The sequence below is a fragment of the Gadus morhua genome, chromosome 13, assembly GCF_902167405.1.
Source record: "Gadus morhua chromosome 13, gadMor3.0, whole genome shotgun sequence".
Taxonomy (NCBI): Eukaryota; Metazoa; Chordata; class Actinopteri; order Gadiformes; family Gadidae; genus Gadus; species Gadus morhua.
Genome location: NC_044060.1, coordinates 3,328,408 through 3,349,003, shown reverse-complemented (window position 1 = coordinate 3,349,003; position 20,596 = coordinate 3,328,408). Strand labels below are relative to the sequence as shown.

At 46.9% G+C, this 20,596-nt stretch overlaps 1 protein-coding gene across 1 annotated transcript; it reads right to left on the bottom strand.

Annotated features, from left to right (window-relative positions):
- Window positions 1-768: 768 nt before the first annotated feature.
- On the bottom strand, window positions 769-19,644 carry iqsec1b (IQ motif and Sec7 domain ArfGEF 1b). The gene is made up of 9 exons (XM_030374276.1): window positions 19,389-19,644; window positions 18,481-18,620; window positions 10,141-10,170; window positions 9,473-9,598; window positions 8,831-8,930; window positions 8,433-8,594; window positions 7,586-7,765; window positions 5,762-5,811; window positions 769-4,216 (listed from the first exon to the last, which is right to left on the bottom strand). The coding sequence occupies exons 1-9, from the start codon at window positions 19,621-19,623 to the stop codon at window positions 3,548-3,550; spliced, it is 1,692 nt and encodes a 563-aa protein (XP_030230136.1). The 5' UTR covers window positions 19,624-19,644; the 3' UTR covers window positions 769-3,547.
- Between the last annotated feature and the right edge of the window lie 952 nt (window positions 19,645-20,596).

The following is a 20,596-nucleotide window of genomic DNA, read 5'->3' as shown; positions in this document are numbered from 1 at the left end:
ACACACACACACACACACACACACACACACACACACACACACTCTAACACACACACACACACACACACACACACACACACACACACACACACACACACACACACTCATATGAACACACACACACACACACACACACACAGGCGCGCGCACACACACACACACACACACACACACACACACACACACACACACAGACACACACACACACACACACACACGCACACACACACACACATACACACACAGACACACACACACACACACACACACACACACACACACACACACACACACACATACAGCATTGCAGAGGGACGGTGATGAAACAGCATAGATATTACAGTATATCATTTTATTCAGCGTTGTCAACAGTGTCACAGTACTAGTTTTACATCAATAATGATTGATCTACAATAATAATAATAAGTCCTTGATCTACAATATAAACTCAGTGAATAATAAAATAAGAGTAAACACCTTTCCCTTGGAGTTATAAAGTGGACTGAGGGTTTGGGAGGGGGGGGGGGGGGGACACAGCTGATAACTGACGCTAACAGTTGGGCTGTTGGTCGCTAGGTCCGAAGAGACGTCCGCATTGGTGGAGGCCGAGAGAAGCAGTGATTAGTAGTGCAGGAACACGCCTTGTTCAACGTTACTGTACACATTGAGGAATAGTAGTAATAATAATAATAATAATAATAATTATCATTTACAGACTATTTACATGTAATCATTGCTCAGCAGTCCCAAGTCTTACGTGAAAGGAGAACCTTTTTACCGTCTTTATTTTACCAAAAGTAACACGAAGGTCGCTCAGCTGTCTGCTCTATTTACACTCCTGGGGAGATCGCCATATCTTTTTACAGAGACACATCTTCTGAGGTGAAATGTGAAATGAAAAAGGGATAAAGAAGACCAGAAGAGCGAACCCCAATGCTACATGGCCGGCCCAGGGGACATGGGAACTCTGTGTTTGATAGAAGTAACAGTTTAGGAAATCAAACATCGAGAGGAACAGAAACGTTAGGCATCCACGGCATGTCACAAAGAACCTCACACAAACATTTAAAAAAATATAGCAAGTAAGAGAATGTAGAACAATCAGGCTCATTGGAACACGTTTTCTCTTTTTTAAATACCAGCGATTTAAACCTACATTTGGTTTTCATCAAGTTCTTTATCCGTTTATATCTTACTTACGGCCATTGAGGGATACATCTGGAACCAAAATGGAACAAGCCAATTAGTGGTGTGTGTGTGTGTGTGTGTGTGTGTGTGTGTGTGTGTGTGTGTGTGTGTGTGTGTGTGTGTGTGTGTGTGTGTGTGTGTGTGTGTGTGTGTGTGAGTGCGTGTGCGTGCGTGCGTGCGTGCGTGCGTGTGTGTGTATGTACGAGCGTGTGTGTGTGTGTGGTCGTCGGTCAGTTGTAGGATGGATTTGTTTTTCCATCCTAATTACTCTGAAGTTCTCTGAACACTCTGTAATTATTCCAGTCTCTGCAACACTAATTGGGCTGAATTAAATGATTTAGGTAACTCCATCGCTAATTAAGGGCCAGGTCTTATATAAATATATACTTTGAGACGAGATAAGTAAATTAACATTCATGTTCTGGAAGTGATGGTGCCTTTCATAAAAGACACATACTTTAACTAAAAATAGAATTGGAAAAGACTCAGTAAAAAAGTAATAATCCTTTACGTTTTCAATATGAAGATTATAACCGTTTCATTCTAATAGTCATTGCGGTGTGCAAACGCAGCAGTCCTGAGATCCGGTCATGTGGAGGTCCTCAACAATGTTTTTTTTTGCTGGACAACTAAGATGGACGACTGGTCTTGGCAGAGTGCCTTCCTATATCAGCTTAATATCCTATTTGAATGTCTGCCTTAAGCTACTGATTATTGGAACTACATACAGTATGTGTAAATAAAACATATTAGCGACTTACATATGTGACTCAAACCCAGTTATATCTATTTGATGAAGACTATAGGCTATGATACCGTTCATGTCGATCGATGTTAACAGTTATAGTTAAAGGTGATACATAAAGGATGTAGGCTTAAACACTACTACTATAGATCTATTGTGGAGTGTAGAGGGAGTAGGATAGCTTCACGTTACTACTACAGATCTATAATGGAGGGAAGAGAAAGTAGGCTGAGCTTAAGTAAACTACTACTACTACAGCTCTATAGTGGAGAATGATGTAAGTAGGCTTAGCTTCAGTAAATGCTTCTACTACAGCTGTATGGTGGCCTGTGATAGAGTTGGCTGCGCCTCAGTAAACACTATACCAGCACTACTACAGCTGTGGTCCAGTGCGATGGAAGGGGAGTAGGCAGAGTTCAAACACTAGTACTGCTCCTACGGCAGACAATCGTCGGTGAAGAGACATTCTATTGGTGAGAGGGGGGGGCGGGAGAATCGTCAGCCTGCTGAGATTCCCCATCGCACGACGTGCATGTTCACGATCGGACTCCTTCCTCAGCAACTACCTCAAGTCCCAGCACCCAAAAAAAGACATAAACACCACGCATGTTTATAAAAAAAATAATAATAATGTGATAACAGTTGGAGAGCCACGCTTAATCAGTTAGGAGGATGATGTACAGAGCATTTCTTTATTGGACGAAGGAAAAAAAAATAGTTCCAAACAAATCAAACGATGATGGAAAAAACAGCTGGGGGGGCAAGAGGCTAACAGACATTCAACCAGCGGAAGAGCGCGGAACATTCTCTGCCGGAGTGCTGTAGAGGAAGGTGTGACCGAATCCACTCCACCACGGCGTCCTAATGTCGAAGGCAACCGTAGAGCATTTGGACCCACTAAACTTCCTACAAAGCTTTACCGGTTTCTTAATAGTGAAACGAGGTCAACTACACTAGAGAGAGTATAATACTGAGTTTGAATTGATGCCATATAGACTGCCATTTGTTCTGTAGTAATAATAATAACTATTGATAATATTATCATTATTTTTACAAAATACTATATGCAACGATATACACAGAGAGAGAAAATATCTTGTGACTAACTTTTTGTAAATGCTTCCATTATTGGCACATTTAGGACTGTTTACAGAGATATCACAGTGTGTACTTTGAGCTACGGCTAGGATAAAATAGTTAGCTTTCGGCGGGCTCGGCGCCTCACCTAGCCACCACGGCCCGCACGAGACAAACGCCCCCCGTGGTCGGTTGGGAACCAGCGCACGCTCACTCGTCTCCCAAGATGTCCGATCGAGGCCCTCTTCGCGCCGCTACTTCGGGTTCCGTCGTCAGGAGAAACAGTAGTGGTGGTCTTTGTTACTTTTGTGCATGCTCAGCCGTTTTGTTTCCGGCGGGAGTTTGTCGTCGTCGTGGCAACCACAGGAGCGGCGCGCAGGGAGTCCGCCGTTCCCGCGAAACAAACCGCCGACGCCGACGCTGGCGGCAGAGGAGGAGGAAGTGGAAGAAGAATCAGACACAGGGAGTGTTCTGTGTCGGGACCGGCGTGACCGGGCGGGTTCACCTCCCGGAGTCCTCCCTGAGGTCCTCCGGCCCTCACACCACTGTGCTGATGCCGCTGTGTTTGGGTTTGGTGCTGCTGGCCGCCGGAGCCGGGGCCGCCGTCGGGGGCCCGTGATGGTGGGGGCCGTGGGGGGGGCCGTGGGGGGCGCCATGGGGGGCGCCATGGGGGGCGCCATGAGGGGCTCCGTGAGGGGGGTGACTCCCATGGCTGCCGTGCCCCTGCCTCTCGTAGGGGTGAGGCGGGTAGGCGGAGGTCGACGGCTGCTGCTGCTGCTGCTGCTGCTGGGGGGGAAGGGGGTGCGTGGGGGCCGGGGCGTGGAAGGGGGGGTGGGGCGGCGGGTGCTTGACCAGGGCGGGGGGGTGGTAGTGGTGGTGGTGGTGGTAGGGCGGGGGGTTCTGGCCCACGTGGCAGAACTGGGCGTGGTGGGGGTGCGTCTGCGGGCCGGGCGGGGGGGCCGGGCCGTCCGCCTCGGAGCGGGCCGTGTGGTGGAGGTTGGTGGGGTGCAGTGTGTGGGAGATGAGGGTGGGGTGGGCCTGGGCCTGGGCCTGGGTGGGGCTGGGGGACTTCACCCTCCGGGGGCCGAACAGGGTGCCCAGCAGCGAGGACGAGTTGGGCAGCGACTGGCCGCTATGGCGGGACGGGCAGTCGCGGCCGGGCGTGGCCGCGCGCCGCCGCAAGTGGGGGCTGTTAATGATGGAGCCCTGGGGGGAGAGGAAAGTCAGGGCACGGAGCTAGCATCACACAGGAACGCACGCAGCTAGCATCACACAGGAACGCACGCAGCTAGCATTACACAGGAACGCCCGGAGCTAGCATCACACAGGAACACACGGAGCTAGCATCACACAGGAACACACGCAGCTAGCATCACACAAGGAACTAGTGCTGCCGCGATTAGTCTGCGTAGTCGACCGTGAAAATTTGTCTACGGCAATTTCTTAAGTCGACGAGCCGTTTTACTATTGACCGCCGGTAACATGATTATGTATGAGACTTTCGCCCCTCAAAGTATTTAAAAATGTTTTGATAAATCATCGAATATTTGAATACACTTACAATTCGATGAGTCATCGAAACATTTTTTTAATACTTTGCCCATCCAAGTACTTAAATATGTTTTGATCTGTCATTTCATCTAAAATATTGGACGGCGTTTTGTGCGGTCTTAAATTACGCGGATGGTTAGCGCATCGTGATTGACTTCTTCAAGGTGTCTTAATCACATCGTATAACACTACGGGGATAAATCGGTTTGCTGAGCCGAACTTAGGCGTTCACATGACAGTTAGCAATTCTGATGATTGACTGACTCCGAATGATGAAGCCCATTAGTGTGCATGTTAATGCACCGACTCAGTGGCTCAGCAGTGTGACACACACAGTTGAGTTAACATGCACTGTTTTCTAACACGCTGCAGTGAACGCGTCACACCACAACATGGTAAGACGGTTATTAACAGGATCGGTTTAACTCAAACGACACAAGCACGCAAAACATCAGGTTTAGACCAAAACAGCCAAAACATATCTTAAAAGCCATGCAAAACAGATTATCCTCAGTGTGTGAGCTGTGTGCTTGTTAGATAGAACCTTGTTCTTACTCAGATGTCTGTAATTACCGACTTAAAGGTTGGCAACTGGGAAAAAAAGAAATTCTCTTCTAAGAGATAAATAGTCTTTGTGGCTTAACAGTGTGCAAATAGCAGTATGTCTTGGTGGAAAACAGAGCCTTTGTTTTGATGTATAATTAGCGGAGTAGCTACGTAACATTGGTTATAAAAGTAAATGTATCATAAAGGCGGGATGGAAACGAAGGCCATTGCAGGAGAGAGAGACGGAGAGAGAGACGGAGACAGAGACAGAGACAGAGACAGAGACAGAGACAGACAGAGAGAAAGAGAAAGAGACAGAGACAGAGACAGAGACAGAGAGAGCGAGAGCGAGAGAGAGAGGGAGAGGGAGAGGGAGAGAGAGAGAGAGAGCGAGAGAGAGAGAGTGTCAGGGAGAGGGAGAGAGAGAGAGAGAGAGAGTGTCAGGGAGTGAGGGGGGGCCCATTCTCGACAGACGGGACAGATCTGTGGCAGTCAGCCCAAGGCATGCATGGTGACCAGAGACAGGCAAGGCAACAGTCCAACACCAAGACAAAATACACAGCGACAGAAACTAAAACAAACAGCGAGCTAGACTAGCACAGCGCTCCAGCACCACGGCGTGCACAGCCCGACATGCAATGGCTTCCTACTTACTTCCATATTGCTGTCTAGTGATCCTGCACTGCTGCGTCGCCCACGCTTGCCTGCCCAGAACACGTGATAGCACAGGTTATTAGAGAAACCACAGAGCATCCAGGACTAGCGGCTAGGCTAACTAGCGCCACGGATGGCTAGAGGATGGCCGGCACTCGCTGCTAACTAGCAATAGCTAACGGAAGCCTATTGGAGAGCGTTGAGAGGGGAGATGACCAGAAGCAACGGACGCACAGCAAAGCTAATTACGACTGAGCGCTGTGAAAGGGAAGGAGAAGGCAGCAGTGTGTGCTTATACACCAACAATGAAAAGAGCCTGGAGGAAACCTCAGTTTGACATAAATGGTTTGTTTGATCGTTTGCAGGAAGTTTCGTCTCCCAAGCTGTAACTTTCCGTAAGCCCCTGATCAATGTTGCGGTACTGCGCTGCGGCTTCACTTTTTAATGAGAACTCCACAGACACAGCTAAGGCAGCTAAACGTTCACTTTTAACGTTCACATTTGAGTGCTTCAGGTGAACCCTTCGATCTTGATAGAGGCACACACAAATTGCCATCTTGAAAGAAAAGTCCTCCAATTCCAATTACTGTTAGCGAGACAATTAGACCAATAGAGAGATATGTTCAGCCCATGTCGCAGCCAAATGTCCGTTTGTGTGTGTGTGTGTGTGTGTGTGTGTGTGTGTGTGTGTGTGTGTGTGTGTGTGTGTGTGTGTGTGTGTGTGTGTGTGTGTGTGTGTGTGTGTGTGTGTGTGTGTGTGTGATTTAATGTGAGCCCATATGCGAGATCCCCTCAAGAATGTCTGAATAACCACCACACCAACAGGACTTCCTTATAAACCCAGACTCCCAAATCGTGTGTCACTCAGTGACCACGTTAAGACCCTCCCACTGACACTAATCACTATTAGAACACACCTCCATCTATCCTCTTTCACTGTCTCTGTGTCAAGAGCCTCTCAAGCCCCCATCCAACATTCCCATGGCACGGTGGCCTGCAAGGGGCTAACGCTACAAGGAGCAAGCGCTACAAGGAGCTAGCGTCGCAAGGAGCTAACTTCAGCCCAAAGGTAATCACTTGCCAGTCCAGACGGACACACAAGCAGGGTGATGACATCGTCCGACTGAGTGGGACAGAGGCAACAACAGTTACACCTATGCAGCCTGCATGCACCTATTCTTCGTTTGACACGTTCCACTACTACTAGGCTAGAAGGCTCCTACATTAAACTGTTCAGTTAAAGGGGCGACATCATGCCACCAGCCGTTCAAAAATCTGCCTTTCCATGTGCCCTAGTGACATCACTAGTGGGCGTGTCCACCCGGAAGTATGCTGGATAGATCAGTCCACCAGCCTACCAGGTGCTCTGTGGCAAACGACATCACTAGTGGCCACGCCCACTCGTGATGTCACTAGTGGCATCACGACATCACAAGTGGCCACGCCCACTCGTGATGTCACTAGTGGGCGTGGCCACTTGTGATGTCGTTTGCCACAGTGCACCTGGTAGGCTGGTGGACTGATCTATCCAGCATACTTCCAGGTGGACACGCCCACTAGTGATGTCACTAGGGCACAGGGAAAGCCAGATTTCCGAACGGCTGGTGGCATGATATCACCCCTTTAAACTACAGTAAATCAATTCAATGTAAGCCGTTTTTCGGACAGCTTCTGCTATATAGTCGCTACTACTCAGTTTATAATAGTCAATACAGCAGTGTGGATATCGGGCGGAATCGAACCCGGGACCTCTCGGCCGGGAGCCCAACACCCTCTACACCACGTCACTGTCACTGCCACGGCCGGTGGGCAACGCCGTCTCACCTGCGTCCGACAGGTCTCGCAGGGAGCTACTGAGCGCGCTCCGCTTAAGCCCCTCCCCCATGGCGTAGCTGTCGTCCAGGCTGGCGCGGCTCAGATGGCCGTTCCCGGTGTCCTTCTTGACCCCCGACCCCTGCGACCCCATGATGGGGCGGACCACGCCCTTCTGCTTCTCCAGCTCGGCTGCGGAGGGGACGACAGCGTTAGAGGGAAGGGTAGAGGAAGGAGAAGACTGAAAACAGGAAGTGATACTACTAGGGGCTGGGCTTCAAGGGGATAATGGAACCACTAACACACGGAACCCCTTGAAGATATGGGGGGGGGTCGGTTGAGCTCAGGGGGTAGAGCCGGAGGATGGTAACCAGAAGGTTGCTATTTCGATCCCCCGAGTGTTGAGTTGTCCCTGAGCAAAGACACCTTACCCTAATTACTGTCGCCTTGCACGGTTGACTCTGCTGTGAAGGTGTGTATAAATGGCTGTAAATCACTCGGGATACAAGAGTCTGCTGAATTAAAATGTACGATATAATTATAATTTAGTCATGAAGCGGATTTGTTTATGACTTAAAAGTTAGGCTTTGAACAATCGAAACCTACAACCAAATTTCCAAAATGGAAAAAATACGCATACATGTTCAAGTTTCTAATGAACAATATCATTCAGGACGAAGCCACTAGACACAGCCGTTATGGCGGACTTTAACAGGACGCCATTTTGGCTAGGCCGGTCGGTTGATCCATCTGTTACAAGCCTGGTTGGCCACTCCCACTTGTGATGTCACTACATTTTAAAAGGCGCCAGACCCAGGGGCCCTAGAAGGGATCCACGGGGCCCCAGAGCAGAGCTTACACTCAATGCGGTACTTCTCCATCTCCTGGACCTCCGCCACGGACTCCCTCAGGTCGTCGGTGAACTTCTTGCGGTCCTGGGGGTTGGGGGCGTTGAAGTTGATCAGGACCTTGATGTCGGCGCCCGGGACCGCCGACGTCAGCCGCACCCCGTTCGGGTAATCTGGGGGAACCATGGCAACAGTGGCGTGTTTTTATTTGATTTGCCCAGCCAATCAGGAACGAGAAGGGACCGTTGTTAGTTTAAAAAATATCAATTAATTCTTAAAAATAATAACAATGAAATTAATAAATTATAATATAATTTGAACTAAGTAAATACAAAGTTCAAATTATCTTGTTAATTAAAAAAGTTTTTTTTTTTTAACTAAGTAAAAACTCTTGTCCCAGTTTGCTTACACTGGTTCTCGAAGATGATCACTTGCATGCCGTACAGGGAGAAGGACTGCCGGAAGCTGTACGTGACCGAGTTCCTCTTCTTCTGGAAGATCTTTGTGACCTGTGGAGGAAACCAAGAGATCCTCTTCAGTGTTGCACCGGGACATGGACCCCCTAAGACCCTCACTGTAACCGGAGTTACACTGGGCTTCTGGTCTGGGTTTCCCCATCCGGCATCAAAGAGATGTTATCGCTGTACATGTCATCAGTTCTTCATCAGATAAGGACCCCCAGCTCACCGCACCCACATGCCCTGGGCTGCCCCTGGGGATTCTGGGTAACTCCGGCTGGGCCGTGAGTTGGCTGTAGTATGGTTATGGACTTTAGCGATGAAGACCATAACCATACTACAGCCAACTCACGGCTTTTAAAGTTGAACCTCTCTTATCGACTTGTGTTCATGGTTCATTCATGTTTTTATGTCCCTCATAAAAGCATTCAATCATTCATGGGGACTTTCATGATCCTATTTTGACTTTCATCGATCTGATCAATTTTTCGTCTTTTATTCTTTTAGAAAGGTTCGATAGAAGTAAGATGCACTATTGATTTCAGTGCGTTGAGTCTTAGTTTCTTCTGGTGTGGTGGGAAGGGAGGGCTCACCACCAGCAGGTCGTTAAAGAGGAAGATCTCTCTCTGGTGCACGCCCAGCTTCTGGGGTTTGTTGGGGTCGGGAACCTCGAAGAGACGGCAATAACACACCAACCTCCGGTGGGGCAAGGAGAGGACCTGCACACACGCACGCACGCGCACACGCACACGCACACGCACACACACACACACACACACACACACACACACACACACAAAGACATAGACACACATACACACACACACAATCACACTCAATAAGATCAGGATAGTCTACACTAGAGTGTGTTCAACCCCCAGCCGAACGACTCTGGGATCAATCCCCGATATCCACAGCCTACCTGTACACTTGAGGAAGATACCCTCACCCCCACTTGCTACGCACTGACCTAGATCTACAATAAATCACACATTTTGGAATAAAAGCTCCTGCTAAATATTCAATGGAAGGGCAGCGTTTATCACTTAACGTCCATTTAAAGTGCCCTGGCTTCTCCTAGGGCTGACTCTGGCCCAGAGTCCTCCCTGGAAATGACACTGGAGGGGAGGAGGGGAGGTGGAGGAGGCATGCAGGTAAGGCAGCCCCCCCTCAGTCATAGTTAATGGGAGTGCTATTGGTCCAGGGCTCAACACATCGGGTTTGAACAGGACTCAAAGAGATAAGAGGAAAGGATACTTACACAGCCGAGACCGTGGTGCAAAGAGCCAATCTGAGGAGTCAAGCATGGATAGAGAGAGAGATGGGGGGGGGGGGAGATAGGGGGGTGGAGGGAGAGAGAGAGGGGGGGGGGGGAGAGAGAGAGAGAGAGAGAGAGAGAGAGAGAGAGAGAGAGAGAGAGAGAGAGAGAGAGAGAGATAGAGGTAGAGATATAGAGGAATAGAGAGAGAGAGAGAGAGAGAGAGAGAGAGAGAGAGAGAGAGAGAGAGAGAGAGAGAGAGAGAGAGAGAGAGTGAGATGGGGGGAGAGAGAGAGAGAGAGAGAGAGAGAGAGAGAGAGAGAGAGAGAGAGAGAGAGAGAGAGAGAGAGAGAGAGAGAGAAAGGGAGAGGGACAGAGACAGGGAGATAGAGAGAGATAGTAACACAGAGAGGAAATGAGACGAATAGAGAGAGAGAGATTGTGCGAGAGAGATGCAGTTAGAGAGATAACAGTAATAGTGAGAGAGACAAATGGGGAGAGAGAGAGAGGGAGGGAGGGGGAGGGAGAGGGAGAGAGAGACAGAGACAGAGAGAGGAACGTATTACTAGACCGTCACCAGTGCACAGGGTTTATTAAAAGCGACTTCCCCATGCTGCAGCAGGAAGCCAGACAGTCAACCAGTCTGCCCTTTAGAGGAATCCTAATCCAGCCCCACGCCTCTGATAATGAAACGTGGGAGGGTCCCCGGGGCCCGCCAGGTGAGTCACTTTCTGTCCGCCGGGGGGGGGGGGGGGGGGGGGGGGGTTGTGATGAATAAGTAATGAGCCGATGGAGAGCAGACGCTCCCCACAGGTCACCTGACTTCAGATCAGTGAGGGGGGGGGCGCGGCCGACAGGAGGCGGGAGACCGCAGTGATACGGTTGATTCGATTGGACGGTTGGCTCTTCCTGTGTCCCTCGTCCCAGGCCCCTCTGGTTCTCAGGGGCCCCAGGCGAGCCACACAGCTCGGGGGTCCCGGCTGGTGTGAGATGTTAAATGTGACGAAACGCAAGAGGCATCCGCTCTTGTTAAGGATGCTCTGTGTGTGTGTGTGTGTGTGTGTGTGTGTATATGTGTGTGTGTATGTGTGACTGAGTGAGTAAGTGTGCGTGTGTTTGTGTGTCTGTATGTGTGTCTGTGTGTGTGTGTGTGTGTGTGTGTGTGTGTGTCTGTGTGTGTGTGTGTGTGTGTGTGTGTGTGTGTGTGCGTGTATGTGTGACTGAGTGAGGACGTGTGCGTGTGTGTGTGTTTGTGTGTCTGTATGTATGTTTGTGTGTACGTGTGTGTGCTTGTCTGTGTGTCTTTGTGTGTGAGTGTGTGTGTTTTGTGTGTGTGTGTGTGTGTGTGTGTGTGTGTGTGTGTGTGTGTATTTGTGTGGCCATGTGTGTGTGTGTGTGTGTGTCTTTGTGTGTCTTTATGTGGCCGTGTGTGTGTGTGTGTTTGTTTAACTTTCTCCAGCTTGTTTTGACAGTGTGGTCCATTGATGCACCACCGCTTGTGTCGGACCGTTGAATAGTACATGGGGGAACAGGAATAGCTTTCCTCAGTGTATGTGTGTTTGTGTGTGTTGTGTGTGTGTGTGTGTGTGTGTGTGTGTGTGTGTGTGTGTGTGTGTGTGTGTGTGTGTGTGTGTGTGTGTGTGTGTGTGTGTACTCGCCTAACTATCCAACAGTGGACTTCGGCGTCGTAACATCTTCACCAACAGGGGACCTCCGAGCCAAGAGGGGACATTTTTCAGGTCCCCTTTTGGTCATGCCTTAAATCAACCTAAAAACATGCCTAAAATATTTTGACGCATTTTCACAACTTTTGCCAAGAGGGGACCTGAAAGTGTGTGAGTGTTTAGTCCATACTCTATAGCGCCTCTGCTGGCCAGAGCTTGATTTTCAACGACCAATCCACACACGTCGCTTCAAACACTCCTCTATGGTGTGAACGACCTGAAGTCGTTCACACGTCTGTCAGAGTGTAGAGGGCTGTTAGACAGACTACTTAGTAAAGTCTCTTGAAACATGCGAACAAAAAAGGCTCAGCTTTAAAAGTTCCACACTTTTTTTGTATGTAGTGACAGGGGTCCACTAATAATAATAATAATAATAATAATAATAATAATAATAATAATAATAATAATAATAATACATTTAATTTGGATGACACTGTTGGCTATTACAAAATGACACAAGTCCCTTCTTAGATAGCATGGAGCGACATTCACACTCCTTCTTTTATGAAAAGAGGTAATAACTATATATACTGTAAGGGAAAGATAGTAATCTCAACTAATGTAATAATAATTTGTCAAACTTGATTTGTTAGTGTGTTTTTAGGAATAGAATTGTCTAACAAAAAACCTATCTATTCATTTGTATCAATAAAAATGATAAACAAATACAATATAAGGGTCTAGACCTTTGAAATGGTTCAATCCCCAAATTAGCCTTAATTTACCATTTTACAATGTACTCCAGTCCCCAATCTATTTTTAAAGAAATGCATTTGAATTGTTGATTTGCATCACAGAAAATGGTCCACACTTGTACTGTATGGAATGACAGGGGTCCACTGTTGGCTGATACATAATGACAGAAGTTCTCTCTTAGATAGCATAGAGTGACGTTCACACTCCATCATGGATGAGTAAAAAAATTGATTTACCTCGGGTGAACTGTGGAGTGGGTAAGACTGTTTTTAATAGCAGGCTAGCATTGCCCGTTGCCGTGCGCTAGCCTAGCACGAGCGAACTCTGCAACTAGAAGGACTGAATGAAATGTGTTGAAAACTGTCTCCAATGATAAAGAATACCAATGCTCACTTGGGAATCGGGCCCTATGTCCAAAATTCTGAACTACCCCTTTAAGGGTGCACTCACACTAGGCCATTTGGCCTTGGCCGTTGGCCGTTTTCACACCTAACCGTGCTCAACTGGCCCCGTTGTTCTCTGGTCTGCACTCACACTAGGCCAGGCCTATTCAACTAGCAGCCCGTGGGCCAAATGCTGCCCCTCTTACTTTTTTTCTGGCCCGCAAGAGGTTGCATGCAAAAAATAAAGAAAATAAAGGAGAAACATAGTTGCATGCAAATCAGGTTTCTGTGTGTAGCCGGTGATACTAGCCAGTATCAGTACCCCACAATCAGCAACTGGCATCACTTATTCTGACAATGTTTGGCTCAACCGATACGTGCAAGTCTAGCTTTTCTCATATGAATGCCATCAGAACTGCTCCATGACCTATGAGAAGCTGCATGAGTGTCTCAGGATGAGCCAAACTAGGCAAACAAGGCAGTGCAATCATCCCAGAAGTGTCAAATTACTTACTTTTTTTTTTTTTTTATATCATACCCTATCCAATAATAAAGAAATTTGAATTTGAATGGTAACAATTCTGTTAAATCCTCGTCCTCGTTTTGATAGTCTCACTCATGGCCGATCAGTGTGTTCTTTCTGATTAGCTCTTAATTGAGATCACCTGTCACGCACCCCTTTATTAAAGGTGAACACAATTGGTTTGGTTTACTTTTCGCATCGGCCTGTGTCAATCGAGGTTGAGTTTAGTGAGGGTTGAAAGTTTTCGATCTAGATTGCAGATCACTATTGTCACTTTATACAAACTGACAGTATGCGTCGTTGCGTGTTTGTTTTTGTGGGCATTTGACTGAACAGCCCAGACAAATATTGCTACCAACATGGCACTTCGAAACAGACCACCGCAGTGAGTAAAAGTTATTTTCCTTTATTAAATGTTGACGTTTTTGGGCTGTCTCCTCAGACACAAGCCATCAGTATCCCTGCTCTTTGCACCTTGACATGCATCTCACCGCTGTTTGTTAACCTAGCTTTGGGGATTTGTATCTTGTGATGTGTGTGTGTGTGTTTTTCTTAACAGGTGTTAGATGACTGACAAGATCTATGGGGGGGCCCCCTTTGGGCCCCCCCATACCAACTTAGTCTTCAAAGGAATCTAGTGCCATGGGACTCTAGTGTCTTCAAAACATCCTGCTGTGTTGGCCGTAGTGGCTTCCAGAGCCATCTTTCGGTCTTGGTCAGGATTTGTTACAGTTGCCCTTCAATGTAGGTTTCTGAAGAAGCCTGCTTTACGTAGCATTGGAGTACAAATATTGTGCAAAATGCTCATGTAATTGCACTAGCACTGGTAACCTGTAGATTAGCTTAGTTTAACGTCATTCGGTGCTGGCTGTCAAATGTGTGGCTTACTTTAAGTCCACAAGGCCCTCTGGTAAACCACGTTGGAACACCCCTGGACAAGGTGATTAGTCACTGGGTGTGTGCTAAAGTTTTGTTCCATTTTTCACTAGTTGGTTAAGGTTTGGTAGAATTGTTTGGATGCTAGCGACGTGATGGTGTATGTACAAGAGCCTACCGTGGCCAGGCCACAGTTGCGACGGCCACGGCCAGATGGCCTAGTGTGAGTGCAACCTTGATTGCATTTGTATACTGTTTACCATTGGATGTTTATGCAATTTGGCTTAATTCATCCGCTGTAAAGCTGCATTTGACTATTCCAGGGTCGTTTTGTACAGGCTTTCAATTGACCATGTTGACTAGTTTGTGGGAAGTTTTTTTATTTATTTATTTTTTTTTTTATTTTTGTTTTAGCCTTGCTTACAATCCAACGGTTGCGACCACTTATGCAACTGGGCTGTGAACCTTGCAATTCTAGTTGCATATTTGTACCCGCAAGCTTGTCCATTTCTATCGCCATCGCTAACACTAGCTTCAGCATTTCCTTGTAGGCAATTAGCTGACTTGTGTATTGGAGCAATGATTTGGGTACTTTAAGATGCTTGAAAACCTAAAATAAAGCAAAATGCGTGTCTGGTGTGCAAGAGCCAATTTGTTGGCTTGCAGTAGTCGAGGAGTTGCCGTAGGTCGTAAGCCATCTGGAGGTTGTGGCAATGGAGGCTTGTGGTAGATCTGCCATCCAAGAAAGGTTAATTCTTCTGAAGCATGATTAATAGTTTAGTAAATTGAATCTATTCATATAGAACTATAAAATCCAAGACTGCAGCCAGTAACTTGGATCGCAATATGTGGAAAGTATTAGTCTTCATTTGTAACAGAATAATTAACATGACTAACTGGGTTTCTTCCATTTTCTAACTAGGGGGACTTGACTGGTGAGTCTACTGGATTAATCAGTAGCGGTACTTTGCCCAACAGATTTGATGGCATGACTACAGGGTGACAAAGACAATTATTCCCTGCCTATCAAAAGAGACTTCTAAAACATATCTGCTAGAACAGTTCCTATACTTTTTGTATAATTTGGTCATGCTGAAAATTTACTTTTTGTAGTTGCTCCATATTTAGTTCTTTGACAGCCTCACCTGCTAGAAAAGTCTATTCAAATCGGCTAAATATAATGAACTAAATTAATAGCCATGAAATGTTGTCACTCATATGTTGTCACTCAGTTAGTGGTTCAACACTGATGTCTCTCTAGGCTTGAGGGAGAGCTGTCCTTTTCTCTTGTTTTAACCCGAAAGGGCTGAAAATATCAACATTTCAGGTATTCTGTTTGGATAATGTGCAAAACTTGTGGCTTCACTAATAAAAAAAATTAACGAATGTATTTTTCTTAATGTGGTTAAACTATTTAAAGATTTGTATGCAAAATATTTCTGCTGAATTTGTGGTCAATGAAACTCAAATTTTTTAATTTGATAAAACACAACTATGGGTTAAAGGCAGTGCTTAAATTGTCAAGTGGGAGCTCCCGGAGCGCTGAGGACGAGTAGAAAAAAAGCGGCGGGGGGGGGGGGTGTTTCAACATCGCAAGAAATTAGCCTACTAAAGCCTCGTGAATGGGGATGTACGCAGAAAAAATAGTAAACATATGTTAGGTTGGAGAGACACACAGCCACACGTTATAAAGTTTACCGTTGTTTACTAACAGTTGAGGAATATGTCATGCACTCGCAGGTGCGTCATTGAGTCATTGTATTCTCAACACAACAAAATACACCAAGTCCTTAAATGGATCTCCGTCGCATCAAAAGATGAAAACAAATAGGCTACCTCATAGATTATAGTAGGCCTAGTTAGAACAGCAATCTGGCATGACAACTTGGCCACGTTAACAAATAGATACATATCAACCAGAACAATACCAGAATACCACAAAAACCATAATAATAATAAAGTTCACTACTTTCGCTAACTCCTCGCAGATTTATCACACATCACTCAACCGACTCGCGTCACTCCAAGTCCAACCTCTCTTGCTGCACATCTGAACAAAATGCACACAGTATTAGCCCCTCACACACACACACACACACACACTCAAGATCCAGCTGGCGGAGCGCGCGTCAGAGCTTCCGGAGCGCGCTCCCCCTTGCTCCCCCTCAAATTAAGCACTGGTTAAAGGTATTTGCTTTGGGCATCTTTTGATATTTTTAGAATCTAGCTCCATTGCCGTTAGAAATGGTGTCTCCCAGTACTGCAAAGTGCTTCCACAAGTTTAAAAAATAATGGGCAGAAAAGGAACTGCCAACTAAATCTATTTAACATGGGTAGAAAGTTTCCATGGAAGCTCTTGGCTGCTGGTTCCCAACACAGCTCCACTGTTAGCCTGTGACCTTGCGTTTAACTTTTTTGGACTTTTGGTGACTTTCACAAAGGAGAAATGAACTGGTTAATACAATAAACAAGACATTTGAAACTTCAGCTACATTTTTATCTATTTGTACTGCCTTGGATTTCAACCCGTGACATGTTTGTCAGGTGATAACTATGTACCTGTGACCGCATATCATGGTACCATTTTGAACTGTTTGTGGATATTGCATTAAATCCATATGCTTGAAACTTTTCAATAATGCATATCAACGAAACAATGGAATGAAATAAATAGTTCAAGCAATTTGTGGGACTTGGCTGCTTTTACATTATTACTCATTTTGGGGGTCATTTCAGTCTCTCCAACCTGCAGGTCGTGCGAAGAATCATAATGGGAATATTCTATAAACGTCTTGATATCATCTTTCGTCTCAACACTTCTGCAACACATAACAAAATACTGTAGGTGAATTATGTTACACTCACTACAACCCATTAAATACGGTATGATTTCTAGATGTCATGGCAACGTCCGCTCGCGACACTGGACTTGCGATCGAGGCATCGACGCGGACGTTCATTCACATAGCCAAAAACAAGAGACTAGATGGCTAGATAAAATAAACATCAAGACATACAATTCTAAAAAGAACAGATGAAGCAGCTACCCTTTTTGGCTTCGCGGTTTGCCTGAGCAGCGCACCTGCATTTAATATATCCGTGAATTGTCACAATTTCTCAGAATCAAAGGTGAAAGTAGAAACGGGTGGCCTAAAGCTGTCATATTGTTCACAGACAAGTTTGAGTAGAAACGGGTGGCCAAAAGCTGTCATATTTTAAGTTATCACAGACAATTTTTAACAATAAATGTTCTGTACGGAGCTCCTTAAGGGACATTAGGGAGAACGTTCCCGGACATAACCTTAGTTTGGAAGTCGTGCTTAGTGACACGACAAATACTCCCAATTGAAATACATGGGTTTGAAATTTGTGCTTTTTGACACGAAAATTTTGAAAATACGTGTCCCTGATCACGTTTCAATAGATTAAATAACGTGACAGTGTCACGTATTTTCGTGAGACAGGGTTGAAATATCGCTTAAGTATTCAAGTCCCCTCTTGGCAACTTCTTTAAAAGAAATCAAAAAAACACATTTGAAGTTATATTATGACAAAATAACTTAAAACTAAACTCTGTATTATGTTTTGGTATTTTTTAAATGACCAGAAATAGAGGTCCACACTTGGTCGATGAAAACCGATAGTCCCCTGTTGGTAGGGTAAACGTGTGTGTGTGTGTGTGTGTGTGTGTGTGTGTGTGTGTGTGTGTGTGTGTGTGTGTGTGTGTGTGTGTGTGTGTGTGTGTGTGTGTGTGTGTGTGTGTGTGTGTGTGTGTGTGTGTGTTTGTGTGTGAATGTCTGTGCACTTCTGGAAAGACTTAGACAGAGTGGAAAAAGAAAGGGGGAAATAGTCTCGGCCCATTAGACCCTGGAAGGGGGGGGGGGGGGGGGGGGGGGTAGAGGGGATGCAGGGGGTGCGAAGAGGACGGAGAGGGTGGTGGAGGTAGGGGGTGGAGGGGGAAGGGGTAGAGGGCGTGGAGAGGGGAGGGAGGGTGCAATGGAGGGGGTGGAGAAGGTGGAGGGGATAGAAAGGCTGGAGGTTATGGAGAAGGTTGAGTGGTTGGATAGGATGGAGAGGGACGAGATGGTGGAGGGGGTGGGGGGGGAGAGGGGTAGAGGAGGTGGAGGAGGTCTGAACTCACAGGCTTCTTCCCCACGATGAGCTTCTCCACCTTCTGGACCTGGGACACGTGGTCCTCGTTGGTCTTCAGCTCCCGCTTCCGGATCCGCTCGTAGATCCCCACCAGCATCTCCCTGGGGATGTCCTCCCCATCGTCCACCCCTGGGGAGGGGGAGAGAGGGGGGGGGGAGGAGGGGGGAGGGAGGGGGGGAGAGAGAGAGAGAGAGAGAGAGAGAGAGAGAGAGAGAGAGAGAGAGAGAGAGAGAAAGAGAGAGAGAAAGAGAAAGAGAAAGAGAAAGAGAGAGAGAGAGAGAGAGAGAGAGAGAGAGAGAGAGAGAGAGAGAGATTGTGATTAATGATCACAAGTTATGAACCCAGACTGAAATTTTCCCCTGGGTGTGTCTGAATTCCTGCTTTCAGAGAAACAACTCGCAGGAGTCACCGAGGACCTCACCTTCTCCTCCTCCTCCTCCTCCTCCTCCACATGCTACATTTTAATTACCAAGCCTCCACCGGAGAGTGAAATGAGTTAGCCCTCCCGTCCACCCAGAGCTAATTCCCCTTTGGAGAGAAACCCAACCAGACACTGGCTCAGATCCAACACGCCTCTCACAAAACAAATCTCTAATTCACCCACTAGTTAAGCTCAATGTTTAAATGAAAAGTGGAATGCCATGGGCGGCACGGAGCTTTACTTTGTACCAACGTCTTAATAATACACATAAGTGGAGCAGGGGAGTGTCGCTGTTCATTATGTACCAGTCCGGCTGTAATTCAACTATATAAAGTGCAAGATTATAATAATGATTGGGTGGTCACTGGGTGTGTAAATGTGTGCGTGAATGTGTGAATGTCAGGCAATATTGTACAGTGCTTAGAGTGGCCACTGGTTAGAAAAGCGCTCATCATCATCTGAGGGGTTAAAAGTACCTCTCAGGTTCTTGACGAAGTCCTCGAGCTTCATCTTCCTCTCGGGCTTGACGTTGGGGCTGTACATGTCCGTGTTGAGGAGGATGATGGCGAAGGCCAGGATGAAGATGGTGTCCGGGTTCCGGAACTGCCGCACCACGCCCGGGTTGCAGATGCAGTAGCGCTGGCTGCAGAACACACGCGAGAACACACTCAGGTCGGGAGCGACGCATACAACAATGAGCTGCACACACATATCACACACACTTATAAACACACACACAAGCTCATGCACATCAACACACAGCCTCACACACACACACACACACACATACAAACACACACACACACATACAAACACACACAAACATCTAAACACAAACACACACATAAACACACACACACACACATTCACTCACACACTCACTTTCACCCAACCGCCTCTTAACTAGGCATGACAGGAAGTACGAGTGAAGACTTCAAGAATGACCCAAGTTTGAACCCCACCTCTGGAGATCTTTATTGGAAACTAATCATTTCTCCAATGACTCCCTCCTCGTTCGACAAGGGGGATCAATACTGACATGGGCGTGCATCTATGCAATCTCCTGGCCAGCCATGAGAGTGATGCATCTTCCCCACAGCCCAGATATCGAGACTCAAGATTCAGCGGCTCTTGGAGGTGACCTCTGTGGAGGTCCCATGGATCATATGTGGGGTCTGTTTGCCACTGACGGGGGGCGGCAGGAGCTCAGGATGTAAAGAGGGTTTGGCTGCTAACCAGAAGATTGCTAGTTCGATCCATGGCTCCCCTTAGCTGAGTGTCGAGGTGACCCTGAGCGAGACGCCTCACCCTGACTGCTCCCAACGAGCTGGCGGAGTTGTAGTGTGTGAAATGTGTGAATGAATCGTTGTAAGTCGCTTTGGATCAAATCGTCAAGCAAAATCCCCTAAATGTAAATGTAATGTAAATATATATTTAAATGTCAGATGATCAGTTATAGCGGGGGACCCTGAGCCTTCAGATGAAGATAACCGCCGTCCTAACACCGCCAGAGACAGCCCTGGCTGGGCTGATCAGAGCTTACTCTCGCTGGCGTGTAACAGCGTTCCACTGTGACGCGATCTGAGGGGGAAATAAACAGCCCTCCAGGGCTCACAATGGGTGTCCGTTCCACCTTTCAAAACCATTTCACGAATGAGGAAGAAGAAGCTGGCACTTGGAATAG

Coding starts and splice junctions, on each gene's coding strand:
- iqsec1b (XM_030374276.1), bottom strand. CDS start 19,623: ATGTGTGTGCAGCTCATTGTTGTATGCGTCGCTCCCGACCTGAGTGTG. Junction 7,766..8,432: donor GGAGAAGTACCGCATTGAGT/GTAAGCTCTGCT, acceptor TCCCCTCCGCAG/CCGAGCTGGAGAAGCAGAAG. Junction 5,812..7,585: donor GCGAGACCTGTCGGACGCAG/GTGAGACGGCGT, acceptor TGTTCTGGGCAG/GCAAGCGTGGGCGACGCAGC.